The sequence below is a fragment of the Branchiostoma floridae genome, chromosome 4 (assembly GCF_000003815.2).
Source record: "Branchiostoma floridae strain S238N-H82 chromosome 4, Bfl_VNyyK, whole genome shotgun sequence".
NCBI lineage: Eukaryota > Metazoa > Chordata > Leptocardii > Amphioxiformes > Branchiostomatidae > Branchiostoma > Branchiostoma floridae.
This window is the reverse complement of record NC_049982.1, coordinates 27,666,786-27,694,116: the sequence shown is the minus strand read 5'-3', so window position 1 is coordinate 27,694,116 and position 27,331 is coordinate 27,666,786. Positions and strand designations below refer to the sequence as shown.

General features: G+C 41.0%; 2 protein-coding genes across 6 annotated transcripts; one reads left to right on the top strand and one right to left on the bottom strand.

Annotated features, from left to right (window-relative positions):
* Positions 1 to 337: 337 nt before the first annotated feature.
* Positions 338 to 13,877, bottom strand: LOC118413526 (eukaryotic translation initiation factor 5A-1-like). 5 transcript variants are annotated; one of them, XM_035817044.1, is made up of 5 exons: positions 13,765 to 13,877; positions 5,082 to 5,271; positions 3,521 to 3,625; positions 2,451 to 2,594; positions 338 to 1,638 (listed from the first exon to the last, which is right to left on the bottom strand). In XM_035817044.1, exons 2-5 carry the CDS (start codon positions 5,253 to 5,255, stop codon positions 1,576 to 1,578), a joined length of 486 nt encoding a protein of 161 aa, XP_035672937.1. In that variant the 5' UTR covers positions 5,256 to 5,271; positions 13,765 to 13,877; the 3' UTR covers positions 338 to 1,575. The 5 variants fall into 5 exon arrangements, with proteins under 5 accessions (XP_035672937.1, XP_035672938.1, XP_035672939.1 ...); XM_035817045.1 differs by lacking the exon at positions 13,765 to 13,877 and adding an exon at positions 11,705 to 11,829 and having other exon boundaries at positions 338 to 1,632; positions 2,448 to 2,594; XM_035817046.1 differs by lacking the exon at positions 13,765 to 13,877 and adding an exon at positions 11,705 to 11,829 and having other exon boundaries at positions 338 to 1,635.
* A 6,558-nt stretch (positions 13,878 to 20,435) lies between these two features.
* Positions 20,436 to 26,689, top strand: LOC118413718 (eukaryotic translation initiation factor 5A-1-like). The gene is made up of 5 exons (XM_035817247.1): positions 20,436 to 20,600; positions 23,821 to 24,001; positions 24,670 to 24,774; positions 25,277 to 25,405; positions 26,627 to 26,689. The coding sequence occupies exons 2-5, from the start codon at positions 23,837 to 23,839 to the stop codon at positions 26,687 to 26,689; spliced, it is 462 nt and encodes a 153-aa protein (XP_035673140.1). The 5' UTR covers positions 20,436 to 20,600; positions 23,821 to 23,836.
* Positions 26,690 to 27,331: the final 642 nt, after the last annotated feature.

Below are 27,331 nucleotides of genomic sequence, written 5' to 3'. Positions count from 1 at the left end.
TATTGTTGAAAAATTCATTTTTCTTATGAGATTTGATCGAACGACATTATACAAACACATCTCAAGCTACATATTCAACATTACTAAGAAACGAGAAGAAGCCGAACAAATGTATTAGACTAGTTTTAGAATCTATGTTTTAGAAACCATGTGTACTGCATTGCTACCTTTTGTATCTATATGCCTGTACTTAGCCTGATAGAGCATGAATGTGCAATAAAGGCTATTATCATTATTACTATTATTATTATATCTCCGCGACACAACCTCTGCTAGGAGAATACTATAATACCTTTGCTTTTCTCTGTACCTTATCACAAACAGATACAAACTCGTCTTGTGATTCATGTAGTTTATTGTATTCCTGTGTGGTACATTCTAGAGGTAAATAGACAAGTTTGTCTCACAACGGACACAGATTGTTGATTATACAAAATCAGTAAGTAAAACTCCAAAAACGCCAACAAGCAGTTACTCAAGCAACGTAATGGATATCGTTTTGGAAATGGTCAGACATTTCAGATGACATTAACCATCTGACGAAAGATAGTGGATACTATCTGAAACGTCTGACCGTTTCCAAAACCATATCCAGCTGCTTGAGTAACTGCGTTTTGGCGTAGATTATTTCCTGGATGTCTAACCTTAATCGACGTAAAACTATATTATAGAATAATAATGGTTTATTCGGATGTAACAGTTTTGCCACATTGCAGCCAAGGGCTGAATTGCGTGTTGAACGTTACAGTTTGTCGTTGAAATCGTCAATAGTTAAGTAACATTTTGCTGAAGACCAAGATGGATAAAATACATCTAGCGTTACACTAGTTAAAAATATCGATCAATAGCACTAAATACACTAGTTAAAACATCGATCAATGACATTAACAAAACTCCCATTTACCGAATTATCCGTCACCATGATAAAGAAAATCAGAACTATGTTATGACAATAAGAAGACCATTGAATACTCAGGACATCGTTAAAGTAACCGCCACATTGCATATAATAGCACGGATTCTACTGCAATTCCAATTATGTTGCGATCCCTTTGGAAAAAAAATGCCCCCCCCCCCCCCCGTAGTCTACGGGCTAGTTTTGTGCTCTTTCGGAGTAAATTTCGGTATTTGGACTGCCTATTCTTTAAAAACTGTAGAAAATCACCTGAGTTTTAGAACATGAAAAACTCACATTTGCATGGTTGTCGGTCCTCTAAAGAGTAGTTTGACGACAAAAAAATGAAAAAAATTACGGCGGAATTATAATATACGCCATGAAAACATAGGTGGTGACCTTTTCACCCATTTTCACTGCCTTTAAAAAGCACCAAAGCACCTAACTTCTAAAGCCTACTGCAACCACAAATATCACTAAAAATCTGTTTATTTAACACAATATAGAAGCTCCAACCCTTACCTATAATATGCACCTCCAAAATCCAAACATATCTCAAGAAAAATATTTCTACAGGCACTTTTGCCAAGGGTACCTAATCATTTTGAGGCTGAAAGTGTGTCATCTGCGCCTTTCCGTAAATACTGAAATTTGCCCTTTGGGAATCAACGCTAGTCTTTTTAAGCTATCTTCTTGATGGCAATGGCCTTCTCCTCACCACAGGCGGACAAAACAGTAACAGTCTACAGGGAAAAAAGAAGATTCTCGTCAGTTTTATATGGCATCTTAGTTCCCGTATGCACCAGTACAATCATACACGTATGAACCAGTGTGTTCTCCGAGCTGATAACTGTATAAAAGTCCAACTGCTGTTCGTTTTCTTCGACACTAAGGCAGAATACCGTTGATGTAGATTACAACTGCTGCCCTGTCCAAAGCCGTCTATGCAAGTCATCTTTTAGATGATTAAAACTATCATGCAAAGAAACAGAAAAAACTGTTGAGCGGAGTTTCCCCATTGCTCAGTATTTGAACACACAGTAAAAAATCAACCTCGTTTTGTCCAATATAGCCTGCTTCATACTCGAAAAGTTGGTAAAAAATGTCAAAACTCAAGCGATCTTGATAATGCTCCTGTAAAGACGATAGAGTATTAATAATAACAGCCCCCATTTACCATGTTAATAGTTTATGCTTCAGCAACGTTAGAAGTCTTACATCTTTAGATTCGTGCAATAAAACTGCAGCTCTGCAGTTAACGCTAGTTCACCTTTATCCGTAGGGTAACCTATATCCGTTCTATTTAAAAACAATGTATTTAGGGATATCAAGTCGACAGATGGACAGGTTTCAAACTGCAGTTTCATTTGAAAATAGCACAATATGAAATGAAACTACCATCCATCGACTTGACATCCCTGGATACCCAGTATAGCAACGCAGCCAATATAGGTTACCCTGCGGATAAAGGTGAACTAACGTTACGTAAAGTTTTACAGCTTAATAAAAGCAAACTATGAGACAAGATTTGAAGGAGTAATGAAGCAAGAGTTACCATAAATTCGACTCCATTGTCAAACCGACTTTGTATCTCGTTGCCAAGATCGCCCCCTGGTACCTTTAGGTCTGCTTTCATATCTCCGCAGTCCATGAGTCCATAGTCCATGAGGTGCAGGAAGCCATCTTCAATATTCGTCAACTAGAACAGGAAATAGACCAAACGTCACCTCTATCCATTGTTGACAAGGTTGTGTCTGTGTAGAACAGGCATCTACAGTCTAGGGGTGGGTACCGGTACTGAACAATTAGCTCCAGGTCCGGCTGAACAATTAGGTCCAGGTCCGGACCTGAACCTGGACCTTATTCAGTATGTGAAAACTTGTGAATTGACTGTAGTCACAACAATGGTCCATTTCGCTACAAAGAAATCTGTTTGGTAGAGTATTCGACTTACAGTGGCGTTCTTAAATCCTACAAGGCTAACAGCCTCTGTGCGATTGACGGCAAACATTTGTGTGTGTACATGTGTGTCTATGTGTATGTGTGTGTGTGTATGTGTGCAGTGTGTGTGTGCATGTGCATGTGTGTGTGCAGTGCTGTGTGTGTGTGTGCGTGCGTGCGTGTATGTATGTGTGTGTGTGTGTGTGCGTGTGTATGTGTGTGTGTGCGTGTGTGTGTGCGTGTGTGTGTGTGTGTGCGTGTGTGTGTGTGTGCGTGTGTGTGCGTGTGTGTCTGTGTGCGTGTGTGTGCGTGTGTGTGTGTGTGTGTGTGTGTGTGTGTTTGCGTGTGTTGCGTGCCTCCATATTTGTGTTGTCCACCTAAAGATGATTACACCATACTGTATAATCCTGTGTGTGTGTGCAGTATGTGCCTGTGTTCATGTGTGTGCGTGTATGTGTGTGTGTGTGTGCGTGCGTGTGTGCAGTATGTGTCTGTGTTCATGTGTGTGTGTGTGTGCGTGTGTGTGTGTGTGCGTGTGTGTGCGTGTGTGTGTGCAGTGTGTGCCTGTGTTCATGTGTGTGTGTGTGTGTGTGTGTGTGTGTGTGTGTGTGTGTGTGTTTGCGTGCGTGCGTGTGTTGAGTGCCTCCATGTTTGTGCTGTCCACCTAAAATGGTTACACCTTACCCGATAATCCTTGCGCGAGACATTTGGAACGTCAAGGTTCTGGGTGCTGGGGACCACATCCTCGTACTCGTCACCAGTAAAGATGTCAACTCCAACTATGGTAACCTAAAACAAGAATGGCAGTGAAAAACTTATCATGGCGACGACTATCTCTCTCTCTCTCTCTCTCTCTCTCTATATATATATATGTATCTCATTTGTATGTTTTTTTAATACGGATAAAATCCCAATCATTTTTATTTGTGGTATCATAAACTTTTTGCAATTATTAAGCAAATAAGATTATGATACGCTGGTATTTTGTCTGTTTATGACTTTCTTTTCCTGTTTCCAAATTACACAGGCATGAGAACCATACTTTAGCACATAAGACTATCATGATAATTTAGAAATCAAATGAGGTCCTGAAATGCAGAATACGCCCTTGAAATAGTCACCTCCCAATGCCCCAAAGTCTGAACTCCCATGTATTTAAGTAAGGCCACAGCAAGTACATTTTATGGATTACATCTTCTGCAGACTCCAAATTTATTGAGGGAGGGCGAAAAAAAGATATCTAGATTTGCAAAAAGACGTCATGAAGTTTGTAACGGAAATTGAAGCAACAAAAGATGCTCTCACATTTAACAAGTCTTTATTTTTGTATTTAAGAGGTGCACAAAATGACACTAGTGTGGTAGACTGGTATCATTGTTGTATCAAGTTGACAACTTCACTCATGGCTACTACATTGGTGCCACTTTTACTTTCTCACTAGTGTCACTTCTACACTCAAGTACACTCAATACTACCACACGATATATTTTACCAATTTGGTTCTTTCTCATGTTCACTATCTCCGGAGGGGAAAGTGTTTTTTTCTCTGTTTCTGAGTCATTCGTAAATTAATGATCTCACTAATGTCATCAATTAAATTTACTTGTTGTGGCCTAATTTCTATGTTTTCTTAGTACTTTACATTGATTATGCAATATGTGTTATTTCGTCTATCGATGAAACTCTCATTTTCAGTTTCATACGAGAGTTCAGGATGAGTTTAGAAGCAGAGTTTAGACGCTGCATTGGAAAACCGCTAAACAGAATGATTGTGATCCTTTCTCTCCTAAAATAGAACTAGACAGGGCCGAAAGAATCCTTACATACAACAATTAACGTTAGACCATTTTAAGGTTTGGTTGTTCTGCAAGTAAAAAGTGGCAACTAGAGTTCCACGATCTCAAACCCTCGCCAAGTGACGTTGACCTTTACAACTGACGTATTACACATAAAAATTCTCATTTATCTTGCAAAGAAGGTCTTTATTTCTTATCAATTATATCAGTTGATGATCTTCTGGAAAAAAACACAAGCTGTCCAATATACTAGATTTAGATTAGACGTCATTTCCCTTTTGAATTAACATCTCATTTTCCTTCTCTGTTAAGTATACCACTGCTTAACTTTGTTTGCAATTAGCCATCGAGCATGAACTTGCAATAAAGATTGTTATTATGAACTGCATAGGAAACATAACATTCTTGGCCAAAGTGATTCATACAACACCAGTACAAAATTTTTCTACCTTGCTATGGCCATGTTTCCCTTCTGTGGTTGTAGTTATCTCCGTGATCTTACAGGGACGGTCCTTCAGCATCACGTGACCATTCTGCCTCAGGGAGGAGGCCTGTGCAGTGTAGGTAGGTTTCGCACCTGCCTCGTCGCCAGATCCAAAATCCGCTTCCAGTGCATCTGACATTGTTTTATTAAATCAGCTGTTTGGAAAAACAAGAAATGATGGTCATATACTAAATTAATGGGGAGAATTCAGGAATGATGACGCTTTTAATTTGATTTGTAAATCCCTAATTGAGATTTCCACATACTTCAATACAGGTAGGAAGGGGTGGAAACAGATTGAAACCGCTTGCCCGCCCCCGGGATTGAACCTGGGCCGGTGTGACAGGGATTTTGCCCCCCCGTGATTTTGCCCCCCCGGGGGGGGGGGGATCACTAGGGTTTTTGCCCCCCTTTAGGGTTTTTGCCCCCCCCCCCCCCCCCATACCCGCCAGTGTTTTCGTCCCCCTTAAGAACATTGCTTCTCGGAGGGTTCTCAGGAGCAACTGGTTACTACGTATTACGTATACGTACTGCACCTGGGGAGTAACGTATATGGTGTGATGTCATACCTCGAAAGTCGATAATATATGGTTCGGTGCAAACAAGCCATTGAAATGAAATGAAGACACTTTTTTTGCAGTTGAGGTGGCATAAAAAGACAGCGCTATCGTGAACGTATAAATCAACACCATCTACGGTATGGAATAAGTCAGCTATATGTTTTCAATTTGTCACAGTATTTTCTATCTTGTGCAGGAAACATTTCCAAAGCAATAAACAAACACAAATGAATCATAGTTTCTTATTATAAACACTATCTACGCGCAAGTCCATATACCTGTTGCGAAATGCTACAAAAACACTGGTAAAGTACCAGTCTTAAGAAACACGGGTAAAACACCAGTTTATAAATACTAAAAAAACAGTCATATTGGAGGTGAAGATACCCATAGGAATACCTAATGAATACCTTATCTACATACTTCTTTTGTGGTCAATTCATGGTAGAGGCTTCATATTGGAGATATATAGGTTGCTTGAGGACAGGTCAACATCTTATGTCGAGACTCAAGTATATGAAAAACATCTTATGTCAAGACTCAAGTATATGCAATAATGGGAATACAAGGGACCCAACCCTCCTTGTCCGAAACAACTTCAACTGTCTTATCAACATGTAATTACGTTAATATTAATACTATGTATGGAGTTATGTATCAGACTCGTGTACTTATATCATTCTGAAACTGCATTTTGTGATTTATACCGATCAACTTCTAAAATGTCATGTAAACCTGATTTTTTTGGGGGGGGGGCGAAATCGCTAAAGGGGGGCGAGATAGGGGGGCGAGATCACTAGCCGGGGAGGGCGAGATCGCTAGCGATTTCGCCCCGGGGGGGGCGAGATCGCTAGTGATTTCGACCCCCGGGGGGGGGGCGAGATCACGGGGGGGCGAGATCGCTGTCACACCGGCATGCAGATCACAAAACCACCACACCAGAAAAGGTTGATCAGCCGAATTGCATAGCCGTTTGGCATGGCGCTATTAAAAAAAACACTGTTACACTAGTCCCCTTTTCTTTTCAAGATTCGTCCTCAAATCTCCGAGTTCGATATTGCTGGGTAAACTTACGGCGACTCTAGCCCCTTACTCACAATGTGGCGCATGTTCTAGCGGCTACTGCTCACAGGGTTGGTGTGGGGAGCAATGTAAGAGAGGGGTAGAAACAGAAAGAACAGGAGTCTGAAAACTCAAACCTGCATGAAATATTTTGTTTTGTGATAGTGCGTATGGTGTGTTAACGTTGTGGGGTTGATTTGGTTTGACGTTTGGCGAAATTATTCCATCATTGTTCTTCAGTTATACATTCAACGTTACCTATGGTAAACGGTGAGATCCAAAACTACACCTTTCTGGTGTCCTCCCCATTTCATTTTTATTTCCTATTGTTACACCTGCACCTGGCACATACATTGTATCTCAATGTGCATATATTGGTTCACACCATACAGAGGCGACTGGAATGGTCACAGTTACTCTTTTTACTAGTTGTGGATCTGTGCAGCCATCAGCTTCACCTTTTACATTTTCTGCTGGGACACCAAGCAGATGTAGGTGGGGAACATTGTGACTAAACTGGCTCTGCAGCCCCAGGGCATGCTGCAAGGGGGCCCAAACTAATACCACTTCCACAATATAACTTACATTGTAAGGTATATGCGTCCCAAAAAATCGAGACCACAGCATGTCCATGCCCAAACAAAAATCAAACTTGAGCGTCAGTCAACCACCCATGCACCAAATAACATCGCGATCGCATGTACACGTTTAGTTCTGGAGATATAGCGCCGGAACCGCACCTTCCGCACCATGTATCAAATATCATTGCAATCACACGTTCTCTTCTGGAGATATAGCACTGGAAAGACCCTTTCACACACTCCCATGCTACTGAAAACTCAAAACAGATGCCACAGCTGTCCCCAAGGAGGTTGAGAGAGAGGAAAGGAGGCCAGATCACTCCACATCAGGAAAAGGGGTGTAAATAATTTTTTTAAACGAACCACAAAACTGCAGAAACTTCTAATGCAAGCTAAAGCACAATTCTACCCCCCATAGCACAGGTAATCGCAATCCAAATATATCGGTCCGGAAACACAAACTCCAAAATAGTGGGATCCCAAAAACAATCCCTGCTTTTTGTAAGGAAGGTATTTAAGATGCCGACACCCGGGATCAAACCCTGGCAGGCAGTTCTCAAAACCAGCGTGCAAACCATTACCCCAGAAAAGCCCGATCAGCAGATTTGTGTAGTTTTCTGGCACTCCTTAACCCCCCCCCCCCCCCCACACACACACACACCACCCCCACCCCCACTGTTGCACAGTTACCAGAAGAGGATGTCGAAACAAAAGGCCAGTGCTTAGCTGGGAGGCTTTGGGCAAGCTAATCACAAATCGCCAATCTCGAAAAATGGTTGCATGGCTAATCGTTACCGGTGTCTGATTGGTATGTACGCAACATGTACAAATAAAAAATGACTCTACATCTTCACTTATTTGTCTTTGATTGCAATTGTCATTTAGGTACAACACAAATCTAAACGATTTTAAAAATACACATACCAAATTTGAGTTAATGAGCCGAGAATCTTCAGAAGTGTCCTGCTTTTTAGGCAAGATACTGCCGACCTGCCCAGCTTGTGGGTTTGATAATAATGTGGTAACCAAGGAAAAATGCAGAAGAACCGGTCTAGTGTCCCTTCTGAGTTATCATTAGGCAAAAGGCGGCATTGTTTCCCTCACAAAATATCCTAAAGCGATGCGGGCGCTGTGTTATGCAAGGCAGGGGGTATTTCTTTATCGTGTCACCAAAAGGTTACATCGAGGTTTGCAAAGTAGATAAATATGACAACATTATAGAACATTGATCACAGAAAGCGCAACAAATATGGATGCCGTTCGTATAATCGTATCAACGTGGCCGAATGGAACTAAGATAGGTTTCCTCATGAAAATGAAATTTGCTGGTAACCAAACTATATCAACATAAGAGGGGAAAAAAACAGCAACTAAGGAATACACAACTCAGTGGCATCGTGGTGCGCAATCCCTGGGGAAACCGTGTGTGATTCGACCAGAACCCTGATAAGCCCCTATGTTGCATTCTTCGGAAAGGCACTTTTAAAAACGACTTTCCTCACTTTACCCAGCTTCGGGTTAGGGCCGTCTTTCGGATAGGACGTTACCTGGAGGTCCCGTGTTTGAGGAGAGTCACGCCCCGGACACGTTAAAGAACGCACTTATCAAAAAAAGTCACTCGTCGAAAAATGGAGGGGCCCTTCCCGGTGTCAGTGGTTCATATCCTTACAGTCCAACGGTCACAACTGGGGCAATATCTGTCATACTAAGGTGACTGTGTGCTGTGTAAAAGCTACCATTTACACTGACCCTTGTTATTAAGCCCTACTATTGTAAGCTCCCCGCAATTCAGCCCCAGGCTGCGAAGAGAGAGTATTTGGTTTACTCCAGAACAACAACAGTTTATATATATGTAACAATGTGTTGAAAAAAAAGTCTTGAGAGTGTCTAGATAACAGCATAACATTAGTAACCGTCGTACTATGAGAGTTGATGTTAGCTCCCCTTTGCACACAGTGATCCACGCACACTGACACCCGTTATAAATTTACGATTGAACTAAAGCCATCGCCGGTTGCCTGAAATGTTGTGATACGAAGTCTTTTAGGCCTCAGTACAATCTCACAGACCTTAGCGTAAAAAAATTGAGGATATGGCATTACCATTTTTTTCATGTTATGTTTTGAAATCAAAAAAGTTTGTGCATGCCTTATTTGAAGTTATTGCACAAATAATGTTTGTTCACGATCTTTTGAAGGTCTTAACTTATAGATGAACTTGGTCGGAGACTTGAAATGATCTGTTAGGTACTTCAATTCAGGATGGTCAGTAGAGAGGTTGACATATATATTGTGTGCTCGCCTGCTCAGCGCTAGTCACCACACAAAGAGATAAAAGTCCGGTGCCATATTAAAATACTCTCAGACACTTGATATGTAATCTATTACAAAGGTATAGAGGGGTGATGCATGAGTACATTTTATCAGTCCATGTGCAATAGTTGTAGATTTTAGAATTACTTAAAATTGAGCTTTCTTGTGCTTGACAAATGCACTACTATTACCCGACATCCGTACATTTAACAGTCCATGTATAATAGTTGTGCATTGTAGAAATACTAATATTAACTATCCTATACTAAACAAATGTACCATTGCCGGACATATATACGTTTGATCAGCCCGTGTACAATTAAGTGAAGGTTGTAGAACTATATGTATTATATTGTCCATCAGTATTTGTTTTAAGAATAAATCGGGAAAATAGAAGGATACTGCCCTAGTTTATGGTGTTACTGATAAGACAACAATGTTGTCATGGTTACAGAATGTTCATGTGTACCTGAACATTACATGTACATAGACTGCCATCTGAAGGAGGGAGGGATGATAATGAAGTCACTGTCACCCCAGGGGAGGGGGATAAAGCTTCATAGTACCTTTAGAGATAGCCTGGTATCCAGACCGCCGTGCTATACTCGCTAATCACTTCGGGCCGGCAACCGATTAGCCCCGCCGCCAAACACAGCACGCGGGCCCTGATTACCTCGCGGGTATAGTTATCAGAAACTGGATGCCATTACCTCTGAGTGCAAATAGAGACTGGGGCTTGGACCTTCCCTGGCATAAGGATCATACATTACCGCGAAAGGCCTATAGTATAGAGCGAGTGACTGGTATCCAGGCTACTTTAGAGTAGTCACAGTGTTCCTAATGTATGTAGTACACTGGAGAGAGGGGGAGGAAGACTGGATCCTGAAGGTCTTTGATTATATTTGCCATTTAGGTAAAACACAAATCTAAAGGATTTTAAAAATACACATACCAAATTTAAGTTGATAAGCCGAGAATCTTCAGAAGTGTCCTGTTTTTTAGATAAGATACTGCCGTCCGGAGCTCGAAGTTTTGCCGACCTGCCCAGTTGTGGGTTTGATACTAATGCGGTAACCAAGAAAAAATGCAGAAGAACCGCACTGGGCGGTCTAGGGTCCCTTCTGAGTAATCATTAAGCAAAAGTCGGTATTGTTTCACACAAAAAATATCCTAAGGCGATACTGACGCTGTATTATGTGTGGCAGGGGGTATTCTTTATAGTGTGAGCAAAAGGTTACATAAATGTTTGCAATGTAGATAAATGTGACAGCATTAAAGAACATGATAGTATCTCCAAAGATTTAATTCTAAATGTAACCAAGAGATTCAACCTTGGTTCTTACATAATACGTTGGATAGATGTGTACACGAAAAACTCACAAAGTTGTATTAATCATTGTGTTCATATGTCTGAATGGATCGACCTAGAAAGAGGTGTCCGCCAGGGATGCCCATTATCAGCCCTTTTGTTTGTCCTGGCAGTGGAGGTTTTCGCTCTGAAAATCTGACAGTCGACTAAGGTATTTGTTTCCCGTCTTGTGATAAAGTAGAATTACGCATTTTTCATTTTGCGGATGACAATATTTTGACACTTGGAGATAATTTTTCTATAATTGTCTCAAAATTATTGAAGACTTTTCATCTTTCTCTGGTCTAGTTTTGAACAGAGCAAAAACCGAAGTGTTGTGACTATGTTCTTTAAGAAACTGTGCAGAACAAATTGGTTATCTTAAGTGGACCGACTGTGCAAAATGCTTAAGTGTCAACGCCCAGAACTAAAAAAAAAACAAGATTGGCAATGGAAAACATACATTGCCATGACGATGTTGGCTGTTGTAGGGTTTTTTGACCAGTGCAGAATGTGGAAATAGCATTGGAACGGGTTTGGCAGGTAGCTACGCGCGCATAGACTGGAACTTCCCTGTCGCACTAACCCTGGCACCTAGCCCACCTGTAACATAAACCTACAGCCAGCAGAAATGCACTATAGTCTGCAGTAACCTAAACCTACAGCAAGCACTACAGTATATAGTGGAGAATAAAAAATGAAGAACCAACTGTTTATACACATACCGCCTTAGAGTTGATAAGCCGAGAATCTTCAGAAGTGTCCTGTTTTTTTAGCCAAGATACTGCCGTCTGGAGCTCGAAGTCTTGCCGACCTGCCCAGTTTGTGAGTTTGATACTAATGCGGTAACCAGGAAAATATGCAAAAGAACCGGCCAAGTGTCCCTACTGAGTAATCATTAGGCAAATGTCGGTATTGTTTCACACAAAAAATATCCTAAGGCGATACGGGCGCTGTGTTATGTACGGCAGGGGGCATTTTTTTACATTGTGTAACCAAAATGTCCCATCGATGTTTGCAATGTAGATAAATGTCACAACATTACAGAACAATGAACAAAGAAAGCGCAACAAATACGGATGCCGTCCGTATAATCGTATCAACGTAGCCAAACGGAACTAAGGTAGGCAACTGATAAAAATGAAATTTGCTGGCAACTAAACTACATCAACATAACTGAAAACGTGACTACATGGTGTACGAGTTTAACTTCCTATAACTCCACTATATACCCTAGCTTAAAATCGCCACGTTAAAAATGACTGTGATTAAAAGAGATAAACAAAAACAGCAGCAGTAACCCTTGAGGCGCACACACTTCCGTAGCATCGCGGTGCGCAATCCGTGGGGAAAGCGTGTGTGATTCGCCCAGAACTCAGAGATCCTTGGTTTGAAACCTGACCTCTGATAAGCCCCAATGCTGCATTCTTAGGAAAGGCACTTTAACGACTTATATTTCACAAACAGCCGAATTCGTACCATACACCGAGGGCGTAAAGGGAATTTCCTGTTTTTTTTATATAGATTTGATATCTTGTTCCTCAGGAACGCCATACCCTACAAAAAAATTTAAGTCTGAAAACACCCAATACACGTCATGCAAGTGGGAGGTCTACGAACTCTTGTTCATTAGAAAACCGTAATACGTCACAATTCCCAATTTTCAGCTCATCTTACATGTAGCTAATCGTGATGTCACGACCTTTTACTGAATTTAGCGACAGGCATATAATCCACTTTACACAGAGTACAAGGACAGTACCAGGGGTAATCTGACTTTAGTATTGCTTCGGTGAGGGAGAGCAAATATGTAGATGTCTGTTTTACACGGAAATAACCTTGTCAACAACGGGCACGAAACATGTTTCAGAGGTGACCCTTGGTCTATTTCCTGTTCTCTAGGTGCATAAAGTTGCTAATGGCAAAATGGATATCACGAGCCGCGGAGAGTCGAGAAACATGGACCTGCCACAGGGCGATATTGGCAACGAAATACAAACTCGTTTTGATGAAGGACAACTCGTTACGCTAACTCTTTCTTCGTACTCCTTCAATTCTTGTTTCACAGTCTGCTTTTATTCAGCTGTAAAACTCTCCGTAACTGCTTGGATACGTTTGGAGAGACCCGCGGTTTCATTGCACAAATCAAAAGATTTTTGAATAGATTTAAAATAGATTTGTGCAATGATTTTGCACAAGATTGGCACAATGAATGATTGGCACAATGAATTGTCCCAAGGAGGTTGAGAGAGACGAAAGGCCAGATCACTCGACATCAGGAAAAGGGGTGTAAATATTTAAAAAGAAAAACGAACCACAAAACTGCAGAAACTTCTAATTCAAGCTAAAGCACAATGGCTCACACATTCTACCCCCCATAGCAAAGGTAATCGCAATCCAAATATATATATCGGTCCGGAAACACAAACTCCAAAACATGTTGGCTACCAAAAACAATACCTGCTTTTTATCAAGGTAATTAAGATGCCGACACCCGGGATCAAACCCTGGAAAGCAGTTCTCAAAACCAGCGTGCAAACCACTACCCCAGAAAAGGTCGATCAGCCAATTTGTGTAGCTTTCTGGCAAACACCACCCCCAAGGCAAGCTAATCACCAAATCGCCAATCTCTGAAAATGGTTGCATGGCTAATCGTTACCGGTGTCTGATTGGTATGTACGCAACATGTACAATTAAAAAATGATTCTACATCTTCCCTTATTTGTCTTTGATTGCATTTGTCATCTAGGTAATACACAAATTTAAACGATTTTAATACACATACCAAATTTGAGTTAATGAGCCGAGAATCTTCAGAAGTGTCCTGTTTTTTAGCCAAGATACTGCCGTCTGGAGCTCGAAGTAGTGCCGACCTGCCCAGTTTGTGGGTTTGATGATAATGTGGTAACCAAGGAAAAATGCAGAAGAACCGGTCTAGTGTCCCTACTGAGTAATCATTAGGCAAAAGGCGGTATTGTTTACCACAGAAAATATCCTAAAGCGATACGGGCGTCGTGTTATGCAAGGCAGGGGGTATTTCTTTATTGTGTCACCAAAAGGTTACATCGATGTTTGCGATGTAGATAAATGTGACAACATTATAGAACATTGATCACAGAAAGCGCAACAAATATGGATGCCGTTCGTATAATCGTATCAACATGGCCGAATGGAACTATGATAGGTTTCCTCATGAAAATGAAATTTGCTGGTAACCAAACTATATCAACATAACTGAGGGGCAAAAAACAGCAACTATGGAATACACAACTCAGTGGCATCGTGGTGCGCAATCCCTGGGGAAACCGTGTGTGATTCGACCAGAACTCTGATAAGCCCCTATGTTGCATTCTTCGGAAAGGCACTTTTAAAAACGACTTTCCTCACTTTACCCATGTGTAAATGACTACCCAGCTTCGGGTTAGGGCCGTCTTTCGGATAGGACGTTACCTGGAGGTCCCGTGTTTGAGGAGAGTCACGCCCCGGACACATTAAAGAACGCACTTATCGAAAAAAGTCACTCGTCGAAAAATGGAGGGGCCCTTCCCGGTGTCAGTGGTTCATATCCTTACAGTCCAACGGTCACAACTGGGGAAATATCTGTCATACTAAGGTGACTGTGTGCTGTGTACAGGCTACCATTTACACTGACCCTTGTTATTAAGCCCTACTATTGTAAGCTCCCCGCAATTCAGCCCCAGGCTGCGAAGAGAGAGTATTTGGTTTACTCCAGAACAACAACAGTTTATATATATGTAACAATGTGTTGAAAAAAAAGTCTTGAGAGTGTCTAGATAACAGCATAACATTAGTAACCGTCGTACTATGAGAGTTGATGTTACCTCCCCTTTGCACACAGTGATCCACGCACACTGACACCCGTTATAAATTTACGATTGAACTAAAGCCATCGCCGGTTGCCTGAAATGTTGTGATACGAAGTCTTTTAGGCCTCAGTACAATCTCACAGACCTTAGCGTAAAAAAATTGAGGATATGGCATTACCATTTTTTTCATGTTATGTTTTGAAATCAAAAAAGTTTGTGCATGCCTTATTTGAAGTTATTGCACAAATAATGTTTGTTCACGATCTTTTGAAGGTCTTAACTTATAGATGAACTTGGTCGGAGACATTGAAATGATCTGTTAGGTACTTCAATTCAGGATGGTCAGTAGAGAGGTTGACATATATATTGTGTGCTCGCCTGCTCAGCGCTAGTCACCACACAAAGAGATAAAAGTCCGGTGCCATATTAAAATACTCTCAGACACTTGATATGTAAATGTGGGCGAATCTATTACAAAGGTATAGAGGGGTGATGCATGAGTACATTTTATCAGTCCATGTGCAATAGTTGTAGATTTTAGAATTACTTAAAATTGAGCTTTCTTGTGCTTGACAAATGCACTACTATTACCCGACATCCGTACATGTAACAGTCCATGTATAATAGTTGTGCATTGTAGAAATACTAATATTAACTATCCTATACTAAACAAATGTACCATTGCCGGACATATATACGTTTGATCAGCCCGTGTACAATTAAGTGAAGGTTGTAGAACTATACGTATTATATTGTCCATCAGTATTTGTTTTAAGAACAAATCGGGAAAATAGAAGGATACTGCCCTAGTTTATGGTGTTACTGATAACACAATAATGTTGTCATGGTTACAGAATGTTCATGTGTACCTGAACATGTGGATAGACTGCCATCTGAAGGAGGGAGGGATGATAATGAAGTCACTGTCACCCCAGGGGAGGGGGATAAAGCTTCATAGTACCTTTAGAGTTAGCCTGGTATCCAGACCGCCGTGCTATACTCGCTAATCACTCCGGGCCGGCAACCGATTAGCCCCGCCGCCAAACACAGCACGCGGGCCCTGATTACCTCGCGGGTATAGTTATCAGAAACTGGATGCCATTACCTCTGAGTGCAAATAGAGACTGGGGCTTGGACCTTCCCTGGCATAAGGATCATACATTACCGCGAAAGGGCTATAGTATAGAGCGAGTGACTGGTATCCAGGCTACTTTAGAGTAGTCACAGTGTTCCTAATGTATGTAGTACACTGGAGAGAGGGGGAGGAAGACTGGATCCTGAAGGTCTTTGATTATATTTGCCATTTAGGTAAAACACAAATCTAAAGGATTTTAAAAATACACATACCAAATTTAAGTTGATAAGCCGAGAATCTTCAGAAGTGTCCTGTTTTTTAGATAAGATACTGCCGTCCGGAGCTCGAAGTTTTGCCGACCTGCCCAGTTGTGGGTTTGATACTAATGCGGTAACCAAGAAAAAATGCAGAAGAACCGCACTGGGCGGTCTAGGGTCCCTTCTGAGTAATCATTAAGCAAAAGTCGGTATTGTTTCACACAAAAAATATCCTAAGGCGATACTGACGCTGTATTATGTGTGACAGGGGGTATTCTTTATAGTGTGAGCAAAAGGTTACATAAATGTTTGCAATGTAGATAAATGTGACAGCATTAAAGAACATGATAGTATCTCCAAAGATTTAATTCTAAATGTAACCAAGAGATTCAACCTTGGTTCTTACATAATACGTTGGATAGATGTGTACACGAAAAACTCACAAAGTTGTATTAATCATTGTGTTCATATGTCTGAATGGATCGACCTAGAAAGAGGTGTCCGCCAGGGATGCCCATTATCAGCCCTTTTGTTTGTCCTGGCAGTGGAGGTTTTCGCTCTGAAAATCTGACAGTCGACTAAGGTATTTGTTTCCCGTCTTGTGATAAAGTAGAATTACTCATTTTTCATTTTGCGGATGACAATATTTTGACACTTGGAGATAATTTTTCTATAATTGTCTCAAAATTATTGAAGACTTTTCATCTTTCTCTGGTCTAGTTTTGAACAGAGCAAAAACCGAAGTGTTGTGACTATGTTCTTTAAGAAACTGTGCAGAACAAATTGGTTATCTTAAGTGGACCGACTGTGCAAAATGCTTAGGTGTCAACGCCCAGAACTAAAAAAAAACAAGATTGGCAATGGAAAACATACATTGCCATGACGATGTTGGCTGTTGTAGGGTTTTTTGACCAGTGCAGAATGTGGAAATAGCATTGGAACGGGTTTGGCAGGTAGCTGCGCGCGCATAGACTGGAACTTCCCTGTCGCACTAACCCTGGCACCTAGCCCACCTGTAACATAAACCTACAGCCAGCAGAAATGCACTATAGTCTGCAGTAACCTAAACCTACAGCAAGCACTACAGTATATAGTGGAGAATAAAAAATGAAGAACCAACTGTTTATACACATACCGCCTTAGAGTTGATAAGCCGAGAATCGTCAGAAGTGTCCTGTTTTTTTAGCCAAGATACTGCCGTCTGGAGCTCGAAGTTTTGCCGACCTGCCCAGTTTGTGAGTTTGATACTAATGCGGTAACCAGGAAAATATGCAAAAGAACCGGCCAAGTGTCCCTACTGAGTAATCATTAGGCAAATGTCGGTATTGTTTCCCACAAAAAATATCCTAAGGCGATACGGGCGCTGTGTTATGTACGGCAGGGGGCATTTTTTTACATTGTGTAACCAAAATGTCCCATCGATGTTTGCAATGTAGATATATGTCACAACATTATAGAACAATGAACAAAGAAAGCGCAACAAATATGGATGCCGTCCGTATAATCGCATCAACGTAGCCAAACGGAACTAAGGTAGGCAACTGATAAAAATGAAATTTGCTGGCAACTAAACTACATCAACATAACTGAAAACGTGACTACATGGTGTACGAGTTTAACTTCTTATAACTCCACTATATACCCTAGCTTAAAATCGCCACGTTGAAAATGGCTGTGGTTAAAAGAGATAAACAAAAACAGCAGCAGTAACCCTTGAGGCGCACACACTTCCGTAGCATCGTGTTGCGCAATTTGTGGGGAAAGCGTGTGTGATTCGCCCAGAACTCAGAGATCCTTGGTTTGAAACCTCTGATAAGCCCCAATGCTGCATTCTTAGGAAAGGCACTTTCCTCATTTCACCCATGCGTAAATGACTACGTAGCTTTGGGTTAGGGCCGTCTTTCGGATAGGACGTGAACTGGAGGTCCCGTGTTTAAGGAGAGCCACACCTCGGACACGTTAAATAACGCACATACAAAAATGTCAGGAGTCCTTCCCAGGGTCAGTGGCAAAACTCTCTTTCGAAGACTGCAACGAAGTCTAGTATTTTCCTTTCAAAGTGCAACATCATCTTGGGCTCCGTAGGATCACTGGATAGGCTCGCGTTTGTAACGTCATCTTCTAAAACAAGGAAACCTAGCATATATATACGGCGGCCCTGATGAGCGAACAATTAGAAGCTAATGTTTCGTTTGTTATCCAGTCCTTTTGGTGGCTGGTACTTTTTACGACCTTCGTCATCGCTTGAATTTCAGACATAAAATTTATTCTGTCAGAACCTTTGTTTTTTACGCGCACACGCATCAGTTTCGGGTGACCTGAGAATGCCAGCCATAAGATTAAATCATTATAGTCTCAAAGTATGTGTCACATTTGAAGAACGTACATCAGAATATGCACATTGCAACATGCTATTGAGAAGATCTCATCCACATTTATTTTACAACTTTTTATATGAAGAAAACTGGCTCTGCACAACACGATGTTAAAAGCCATTTGTTAGTATTACAGACATAATATGATAATCGTACTACACAATATTGCTTCATCTTGAACTAGTTTTATCCTACACAAAAGTTTTTGCTTAACATGACCAGTCTTTGTCAAGGAATGAAAGCACCATAAATAATCTTTACCTTTGTAATAGTTCAGGTCACATTTACATATTAAGTGGCTCAGAGTATTAAGTAATATGACACCGGAGTGACCGGACTTCCATCTTTTAGTGTGGAGATTAGCACCGAACACACACGCCATATGTCAACCCCTCTACCGACAATTCTGAATTGAAGTAATTAAAAGAGCACTTCAAGTCTCCGACCAAGTTCATCTATAATTCAAAACCGTCAACAGGTCTTCAACAAACATTATCTGGGCAATAACTTCAAATAAAGCATGCAAAAAGTTTTTAATTTCAAAACGGTTGAAAGGTGCATCACATAATATGATCGAGAAAATATGGTTATGCCATAACCTAACATTTTTACGCTGCTGTCTGTGAGACTGTACTGAGGCCTAAAAGACATCGTATTGCAATATTTCAGGCAATCGGGGATGGCTTTAGCTTAAGCGTAAATTTTGTAATGTGTGTCAGTGCACGTGGAGCACTGTGTGCAAAGGGGAAGGAACATAAACTCTCATATTACGACGGCTATTACTGTTATGCTGTTATCTAGACTCTCTCAAGACTTCTTTCAACTTAATGACTTGATGATCTTTATTTGCATGTTCCTGCCCATGTGGGCTAAATGCAGCAAATCCCATGATGGGATACTAATCATAAAGACTAAGTACTATAACATGTAGTATTACAATTGAATAAACAATACATCTGCAACTAAGCTATCACTATATCATACATATGAATTGTTCTTGTTATTGAGGGGACCCGATACTCTCTATTTGCAGCCAGGGGCTGAATTGGGAGGAGCTTACAATGGTAGGGCTAAATCACAAGGGTCAGTGTGAATGGTATCCTGTACACAGCACATAGTCACCTTAATATTTATATATGACAGAAGGGCCCCAGTTGTGGCCATTGGACTGTCAGGATATGAACCACTGACACCGGGAAGGGCTCCGACTTTTTTTTATTTTGATCGATAAGTGTCTTTGTCCGAGTATTACTGTATATACCGGTTTTGTACCTAATCATTTACTTAAATGTGTATTATGTTTGTTTCGGGGAGGCAACTTGTAGAGGTGACCTGTCACCTGTTTTGTCACGCACTCCACTTGATATCGAAAGTTCCATAAACAAATAAACAAATAAGGGCGTTCTTCAACGTGTCCGAGGCGTGGTAGTCATTTACACATGGGTGAAGTGAGGGAAGTCGTTAAGGGTCTTTCAAGGATGCAAACTTCCGGGCTTATCACAGGGTTTCAAACCAGGAATCTCTGATTTCTGGCCGAGTCACACACGCTTTCACCACGGATTGCGCACAAGTCGATGCCACAGTTGTGTATACCTCTAGCGTTACTGTTCTGGTTTCTCAGTTATGTTGATATAGTTTGGTTCCAGCAAAGTTCATTTTCATATGACATATGAGGTGCCTATCTTAGTTCCATTCGTCCACGTTGATACGATTATACGGACGGCATCCATATTTGTTGTGCTTTCTGTGTTCAATGTTCTATAATGTTGTCATACTTATCTACTTTGCAAACATCGCTGTAACCTTTTTGTTACACAATATAAAAAATACCCCCTGTCTTACATAACACAGCACCCGTATCGCCTTAGGATATTTTTTGTGTGAAACAATACCGCCTTTTGCTTAATGATTACTCAGAGGGGACCCTAGACCGCCCAGTGCGGTTCTTATACATTTTGTCTTGGTTACCGCATTAGTATCAAACCCACAAACTGGGCAGGTCGGCAAAACTTCGAGCTCCAGACGGCAGTATCTTGGCTAAAAAACAGGACACTTCTGAAGATTCTCGGCTTATCAACTCTAAGGCGGTATGTGTATTTTCAAAATCGTTTAGATTTGTGCTATACCTAGACGGTAAATACAATCAAAGACGTTCGGGATCGAGTCCTCTCCCCAGTCTCTCCAATGTACTACCCATGAACACAGTGACAACCCTACAGGGGTGGAGCTTTATCCCCCTCCCCCGGGGTGACAGTGATCATCCCTCCCACCTTCAGATGGCAGTTTATCTACATGTAATGTTCGGGTACACATGAAGATCTGTAACCATGACAACATTGTTGTGTTATCAGTAACACCATAAACTAGGGCAGTACCCTTCTATTTTCCCCATTTATTCTTAAAACAAATACTAATGGAAAATATAAGACTAGTATACATATAGTTCTACAACCTTCACTTAATTGTACACGGACTGACCAAACGTATATATGTCCGGTAATGGTACTTTTGTTTAGTACAAAAAGGTTAACATTAGTATTTCTACAATGTACAACTATATTGTACATGGACTAGTAAAATGTACGCATGTCGGGTAATAGTAGTACATATTTCAAGCACAAGAAAGCTCAATGTTAGTATTTCTATAATCTACAACTATTGCACATGGACTGATAAAATGTACTCATGCATCACCCCTCTATACCTTTGTAATAGTTTCGCCGACATTTACATATCAAGTGTGTCAGGGTATTTTAATATGACACCGGACTTTTATCTCTTTGTGTGGAGACCAGCGCTGAGCAGGCGAGTACAAAATATACATGTCAGCCTCTCTACTGACCATCCTGAATTGAAGTAGCTTAAAGATCATTTCAAGTCTCCGACCAAGTTCATCTATAAATTAAGACCTTCAAAAGATCGTGAACAAACATTTTTTTTTTTTTTGTGCAATAACTTCAAATAAGGCATGCACAATTTTTTTTTTCAAAAAGTTTAAAAGGTGCATGACATAACATGATTTAGAAAAAACGGTAATGTCATATCCTCTATTCTTTTTACGCTGCTGTCTGTGAGATTGTAGTGAGGCCTAAAAGACTTCGTATCACAACATGTCAGGCAACCGGCGATGGTTTTAGTTTAAGCGTGAATTTATAATGGGTGTCAGTGAATGTGGAGCACTGTGTGCAAAGGAGAAGGTAACATCAACTCCTATATTACGACGGCTACTAATGTTATGCTGTTATCGAGACACTCTGAATTTTTTTTAAAACAGATTATTACATATTTATATAAACTGTTATTGTTCTTGACTAGACCAAATACTCTCTGTTCGCAGCCAAGGACTGAATTGCGGGGAGCTTACAATGGTAGGGCTTAATAACAAGGGTCAGTGTAAATGGTGCCTTTACACAGCACATACTGACAGAAATTACCCAAGTTGTGGCCATCGGACTGTAACGATATGAATCACTGACTCCTGACTTTTTTTACCGTATTATTCTCAAACCCACAAACTGGGCAGGTCGGCACAACTTCGAGCTGCAGACAGGAGTATCTTGGCTAAAAAACAGGACACTTCTGAATATTCTCGGCTTATCAACTCAAAGGCCGCATGTGTATTTTAAAACTCGTTTAGATTTGTGTTTACTTAGATTGTAAATATAATCAAAGACAAAGAAGTGAAGAAGTGCAATCATTTTTATCCGTACATGTTATGCACATACCAACCAGACACCGACGACTATTAGCAATGTCATTCTATTTCGAGTAGAGCGACTTGGTGATTAGCTTGCCCAAACCCTGCTAGCTAAGCGCTGGCATTTTGTTTTCGGACATGGCCGGCTGTCAGAAAAGGCCAGCAATCAGCGACCCAGTACAAAAAGAAATGGCCAACAAAAGTGCCACAAAAGACCATAGAGAGCCTGCTATGGAGGCTTATTTCTGGTAACTGTATTCTATATTCTATATTGGTATATATTCCTTTCCCGGGAAACTTTTTTTTCCCGGTGTGACAGCGATCTCGCCCCCCCTAGCGTTTTCGCCCCCCTTTAGCGTTTTCGCCCCCCCCCCCCCAAGAGCAGCTGGTTACTACATATTACAGGTGTGCTACCTGGTACTATACTGCACCTGGGGAGTAACGTATATGGTGTGTTACCTGGTACCTATATGGCACCTTATTACCGTACCGTAAGATGTCATACCTCGAAAGTCGATATTATATTGTTCGGTGCAAACATGACATTGAAATGAAAAAGACAATTTTTGCAGCTGAGGTGGCATGCTACTGCGAACGTATAAATCAACACCGTCTATGGTACGGAATACGTCAGCTATATGTTTTCAATTTGTCACAGTGTTTTCTTTCTTGTGCTGGAAACATTTCCAAAGCACTAACAAAAACACACGTGAATAATAGTTTCTCATTATAAACACTTTCTACGCGCAAGTTGATATAACTGTTGCTAAATGCTACAAAAACACTGGTAAAGTACCAGTCTTAAGAAACATGGGTAAATGCATCAGTTCCTAAATACTAGAAAAAACAGTCATGTTGGAGGTGAAGATATCCCTTGGCTAGGTTCATATACCAAAAGGTGCGTTATTCTAATTAATACCTAATATTTGCATAATTAATAAAGACATTACATAGTTCTTTTGTGGTCACTTCATGGTAGAGACTTCATATTGGAGATATATAGGTTGCTTGAGGACAGGTGAATACAATGAAATACATCTTATGTCAAGACTCGGGTATATGCAATAATGGGAATACAATGAACCCAACCCTCTGAAACAAGTTCAACTATCTTATTACCATGTAATTACGTTAATATTGATACTATGAATGGAGTTATGTATCAAACTCGTGTACTTATATCATTTTAAAACTGCATTTTGTGATTTATACCAATCAACTTCTAAAATGTCATGTAAACCCGTTTTTTTTTTGGGGGGGGGGGGCGAAATCGCTAAAGGGGGGCGAGGTAGGGGGGCGAGATCACTAGCCGGGGAGGGCGAGATCGCTTGTGATTTCGCCCCGGGGGGGGGGGGCCAAATCCCTAGGGATTTCCCCCCCGGGGGGGGGGCGAAATCACGGGGGGGCGAAATCCCTGTCCCCCCGGTATTCCCGGTTAAAAATCCCTGATCGATCCCCTATAGGCCTATAAAGGAGGCTACTGTATGCATGTACTGATGTATGTGGAAAACTTATTTTGGGATTTACAAATCAAATCAAAAGCGCCATCATTCCTGAATTCTCCCCAGTTGAGTGTCTGACCATCATTTCTTGTTTGTTTTTCCCAACAGCTGATCTAATAAAACAATGGCAGCACTGGAGGCGGATTTTGAATCTACCGACGAGGCGAAATCTACCTACTCCACACAGGCCTTCGCCCTGAGGAAGAATGGTTACGTGATGCTGAAGGACCGTCCCTGTAAGATCGTAGAGATAAGCACAACTGAAGGAGGAAAACATGGCGGTGAAAAGGTAGAATTTTGTATTGGTGTTCCATCAATAACTTTGGCCAAAAATGTTATGTTTTCTATGCAGTTTGTTTGTGGATCTGTCTATTCATTGGTGTGTTTGTTTGATTGTGTGCTTGTGGAGAGCCTATCTCGAGAACTACTGAATAAATCTTTACGATGTTCGATATGTCATTAGGTGACGGCAAGCCGGGCTTGATAAATTTCGGGTTAAATGATAATAATAATATTTGATAACAATTATATTTATTGCAAGTTCATGCCCGATGGCTAATTGCAGACAAAGCAAAGTAGTGGCATACATAATTTTATACTTTTATACTTACCCATATCATCCTCTTTTTACCCCTATGTACTTGATGTGGCCTTACGTATTGGGATTTCAGACTTTTGGGTATTGAGAGGTGAATATTTTTAAGCTCGTATTCTGTATTTCAGGACCTCATTTGATTTATAAATGATCATGATAGTCTTCTGCCTGTGTATTTTGGGAAGAGGAAGCTTAAGAGAACGTTAACGTCATAAACAGACAAAGTGCCAGCATATTTCAAACTTATTTGCTTAACAATTGTACAGGCTTATCATACCACAGTTGTGAATGCAAAAACCATGTAAATGAGGTAAACATTAGTATTCGCAATGGTAAGTTTTTCACTGCCATTCTTGTTTTAGGTTACCATAGTTGGAGTTGACATCTTTACTGGTGACGAGTACAAGGATGTGTTCCCCGGCATCCATAAGTGTGACGTTCCAATTGTCTCTCGCATTGATTATGAGGTAAGGTAACTATCTTTACATGAACAACACAAGAATAGAGGCACTCAACACACACCGCGCACACACACACACACGCACACACACACACACACACACACACACACACACACTCACACACACACACACACACACACACACACAGACACACACACACACATACACACACATGTTAACAAAGGTGGTATCTCACCGCACTTGCGCCAAGGTTTCGTTGCTGCGGGGTTCGGAATATGTACTCAACGAATTTTCTTCCTTTTTTCCGTATTTGTCGTCGTCTTAATCATAGTTTTACGTATTACGCAATGTCTTAATTATGAAAATTCGGAGAAAATAAGAAAACAGTCACCCACTGAATAAACCCCGCAGTGACGCAAGCTTGACGCAAGTGCAGTGAGAGTGCACCTTTAGATGAACGAGAGCAAATGTGTCGATGCCTGTTGTACACAGACACAACCTTGTCAACAACGTACAGAGGTGACGATTGGTCTATTTTCTGTTCTAGTTTGTCGATCTTTCGGATGGCGTCATGAAAATCATGGCCGAAGACGGAGATTTTAGAGACATAAAGCTACCACAGGGCGATGTTGGCCACGAGATACAAAGTCGTCATCATCGAGACGAAGTATTCCTGGTAACTCTTGCTTTATATATACTTCTTCAAATATTTTCTCACGGTTTGCTTTTCTTCAGCAGTAAAACTTTGCGTAACTGCTTGAATACGTTTGGAGAGACCCGCAGTTACATTGCACAGATCTAAATATTTAAGCGTTCTTTTTAAAGGTAAATACACGTAAATTTTCGATGGCTATCAGTTTATCTTGCTCACGGAGGGACCTTGTTCTCGCGAGAGTTGCAATAACTAGGTCGAGATTGCGTGGATCACATTTCCCTCAGCCCGCCTCCTTGCGGAGTAGGGGTAAGTAGAACTTGCATACCTGCATACATACCTGCATACCATCTTCAGTCGAGGGAAGAGTGGACTCCTGTAGTGGACTGATCTTGACACTTCAGGTCATCGGCTAGGCATGCTCATACTTCAGATGGCTCCAGTGTTTGTCTATTTGGTTTTTGAATTCGTTCACTGTCTTACTGCTCACCGCTTTGTCTGGCAGGGAGTTCCAGTTATTTACTACTCTTGTGCTAAAAACCTGGGCTCTCAACCTCGACTTAGCAAGGGGGATCTTCAACTTTAGACTGTGCCCTCTTGTTGTTGTGTTTTCCGCCCTCTCAAAGAAGGTGTCTGCCTGGACTCTCTCCTTGCCTGTTAAAAACTTGTAGACCTGGATCATATCCCCCCGCTGTCGTCTGTACTGTAAAGATGGAAGTCGAAGTCGCTTAAGTCGCTCGCTTAGCCAGCTCCCAACTTGGCCAGCTCCCAGCCATTGCGGTTTAGCTTCGCACCTTCCAACTGGATGTGAACTGAGGTGAGGGGCAGAAGGTCCACTCAAGTCTCGACATAACATGATTTCATTCATACTCTATCGTCTTTACAGCAGCATTCTCAAGATCCCTTGAGTTTTGGCATTTGTTACCAATTGTTGATGTTACCTGTATGAGTATAAAGCTGGCTATACTAGAGAAAACGAAGTGATTTTTTACTGTGTGTTTCATCGCGTACTATTTTTCACCATCTATAGGATGAATTGCATCATAGACGACTTTGTACTGGGCAGTGTTTGCAATCTACATCGACGGTATTCTGCTTTAGTGTCGAGAAAACGAAGAGCGGTTTGACTTTCGTACACTTATCAGTTTGTAGAATACACAGCTTCATACTTGTATGATAGTACTGGTGTATATGGGAAATATGATGTCATATATGATTTATAAAAACTTTCTTTTGTCCCTGTAGGTTACTGTTGTGTCCTCCCTCGGTGAGGAGATGGTCATTGGCGCCAAATCAGCAGAAAAATAGCAGAAAGCGTAGAGTAGACGACGATGGAGGGCCTTATTTTTCCAAAGGAACTGCAGCATAATTGGGATTGGTGTAGAATGTAAAACTGTGCGATTATATGCAATATGACGGCTACTCAATCTCCATGCGGATGTATGTATATGTCACAGTAGAGTTTCCGATTGTACTAGGACAGATCGCGATCGGGATCTGTCCGGGCACACTCGGTGATTCTACTAGACAAGTAAAGATTGCGATCGTGATCTGTTCTAGGATTAACTTCGATTCCAGTACGGGAAATTCTGATAAAAACAAATTTATATATGATAGACCATTGCACAACTAAGATTTCAATCAGTATTTAGCATACTACCTGCATCAAACTTTTGGTGAATTAGTTGATGTTGACAACAACGGCATCCACTGTTGTCTTGGAGACCATTGGAGAAAGGGCTACTGAACATTTATTTTCTGTACTCGTACTCAGTTCACAACTGTCACAAGCATCAAAGTCTTATAATTAATCTAAGTATGTAATGTTCTTCTTATTGACATAACATGTTTCTCTTTTTATCGTGGTGATGGATAATTTGGTAATAGGGAGTTTTACGTCGATGAAGTTCAGAAATCCAGGTAATAAGATACGCCAAAAAGCAGTTACTC

Excerpts from the sequence above, each read along its gene's own strand:
- LOC118413526 (XM_035817044.1), bottom strand. The coding sequence starts at position 5,255 with ATGTCAGATGCACTGGAAGCGGATTTTGGATCTGGCGACGAGGCAGGT. Across the intron at positions 3,626-5,081 it reads GGAAACATGGCCATAGCAAG|GTTACCATAGTTGGAGTTGA; the intron begins GTAGAAAAATTT and ends TTCTTGTTTTAG. Across the intron at positions 1,639-2,450 it reads ACAATGGAGTCGAATTTATG|ACTGTTACTGTTTTGTCCGC; the intron begins GTAACTCTTGCT and ends TTTTCCCTGTAG.
- LOC118413718 (XM_035817247.1), top strand. The coding sequence starts at position 23,837 with ATGGCAGCACTGGAGGCGGATTTTGAATCTACCGACGAGGCGAAATCT. Across the intron at positions 24,002-24,669 it reads GAAAACATGGCGGTGAAAAG|GTTACCATAGTTGGAGTTGA; the intron begins GTAGAATTTTGT and ends TTCTTGTTTTAG. Across the intron at positions 24,775-25,276 it reads TCTCTCGCATTGATTATGAG|TTTGTCGATCTTTCGGATGG; the intron begins GTAAGGTAACTA and ends TTTCTGTTCTAG.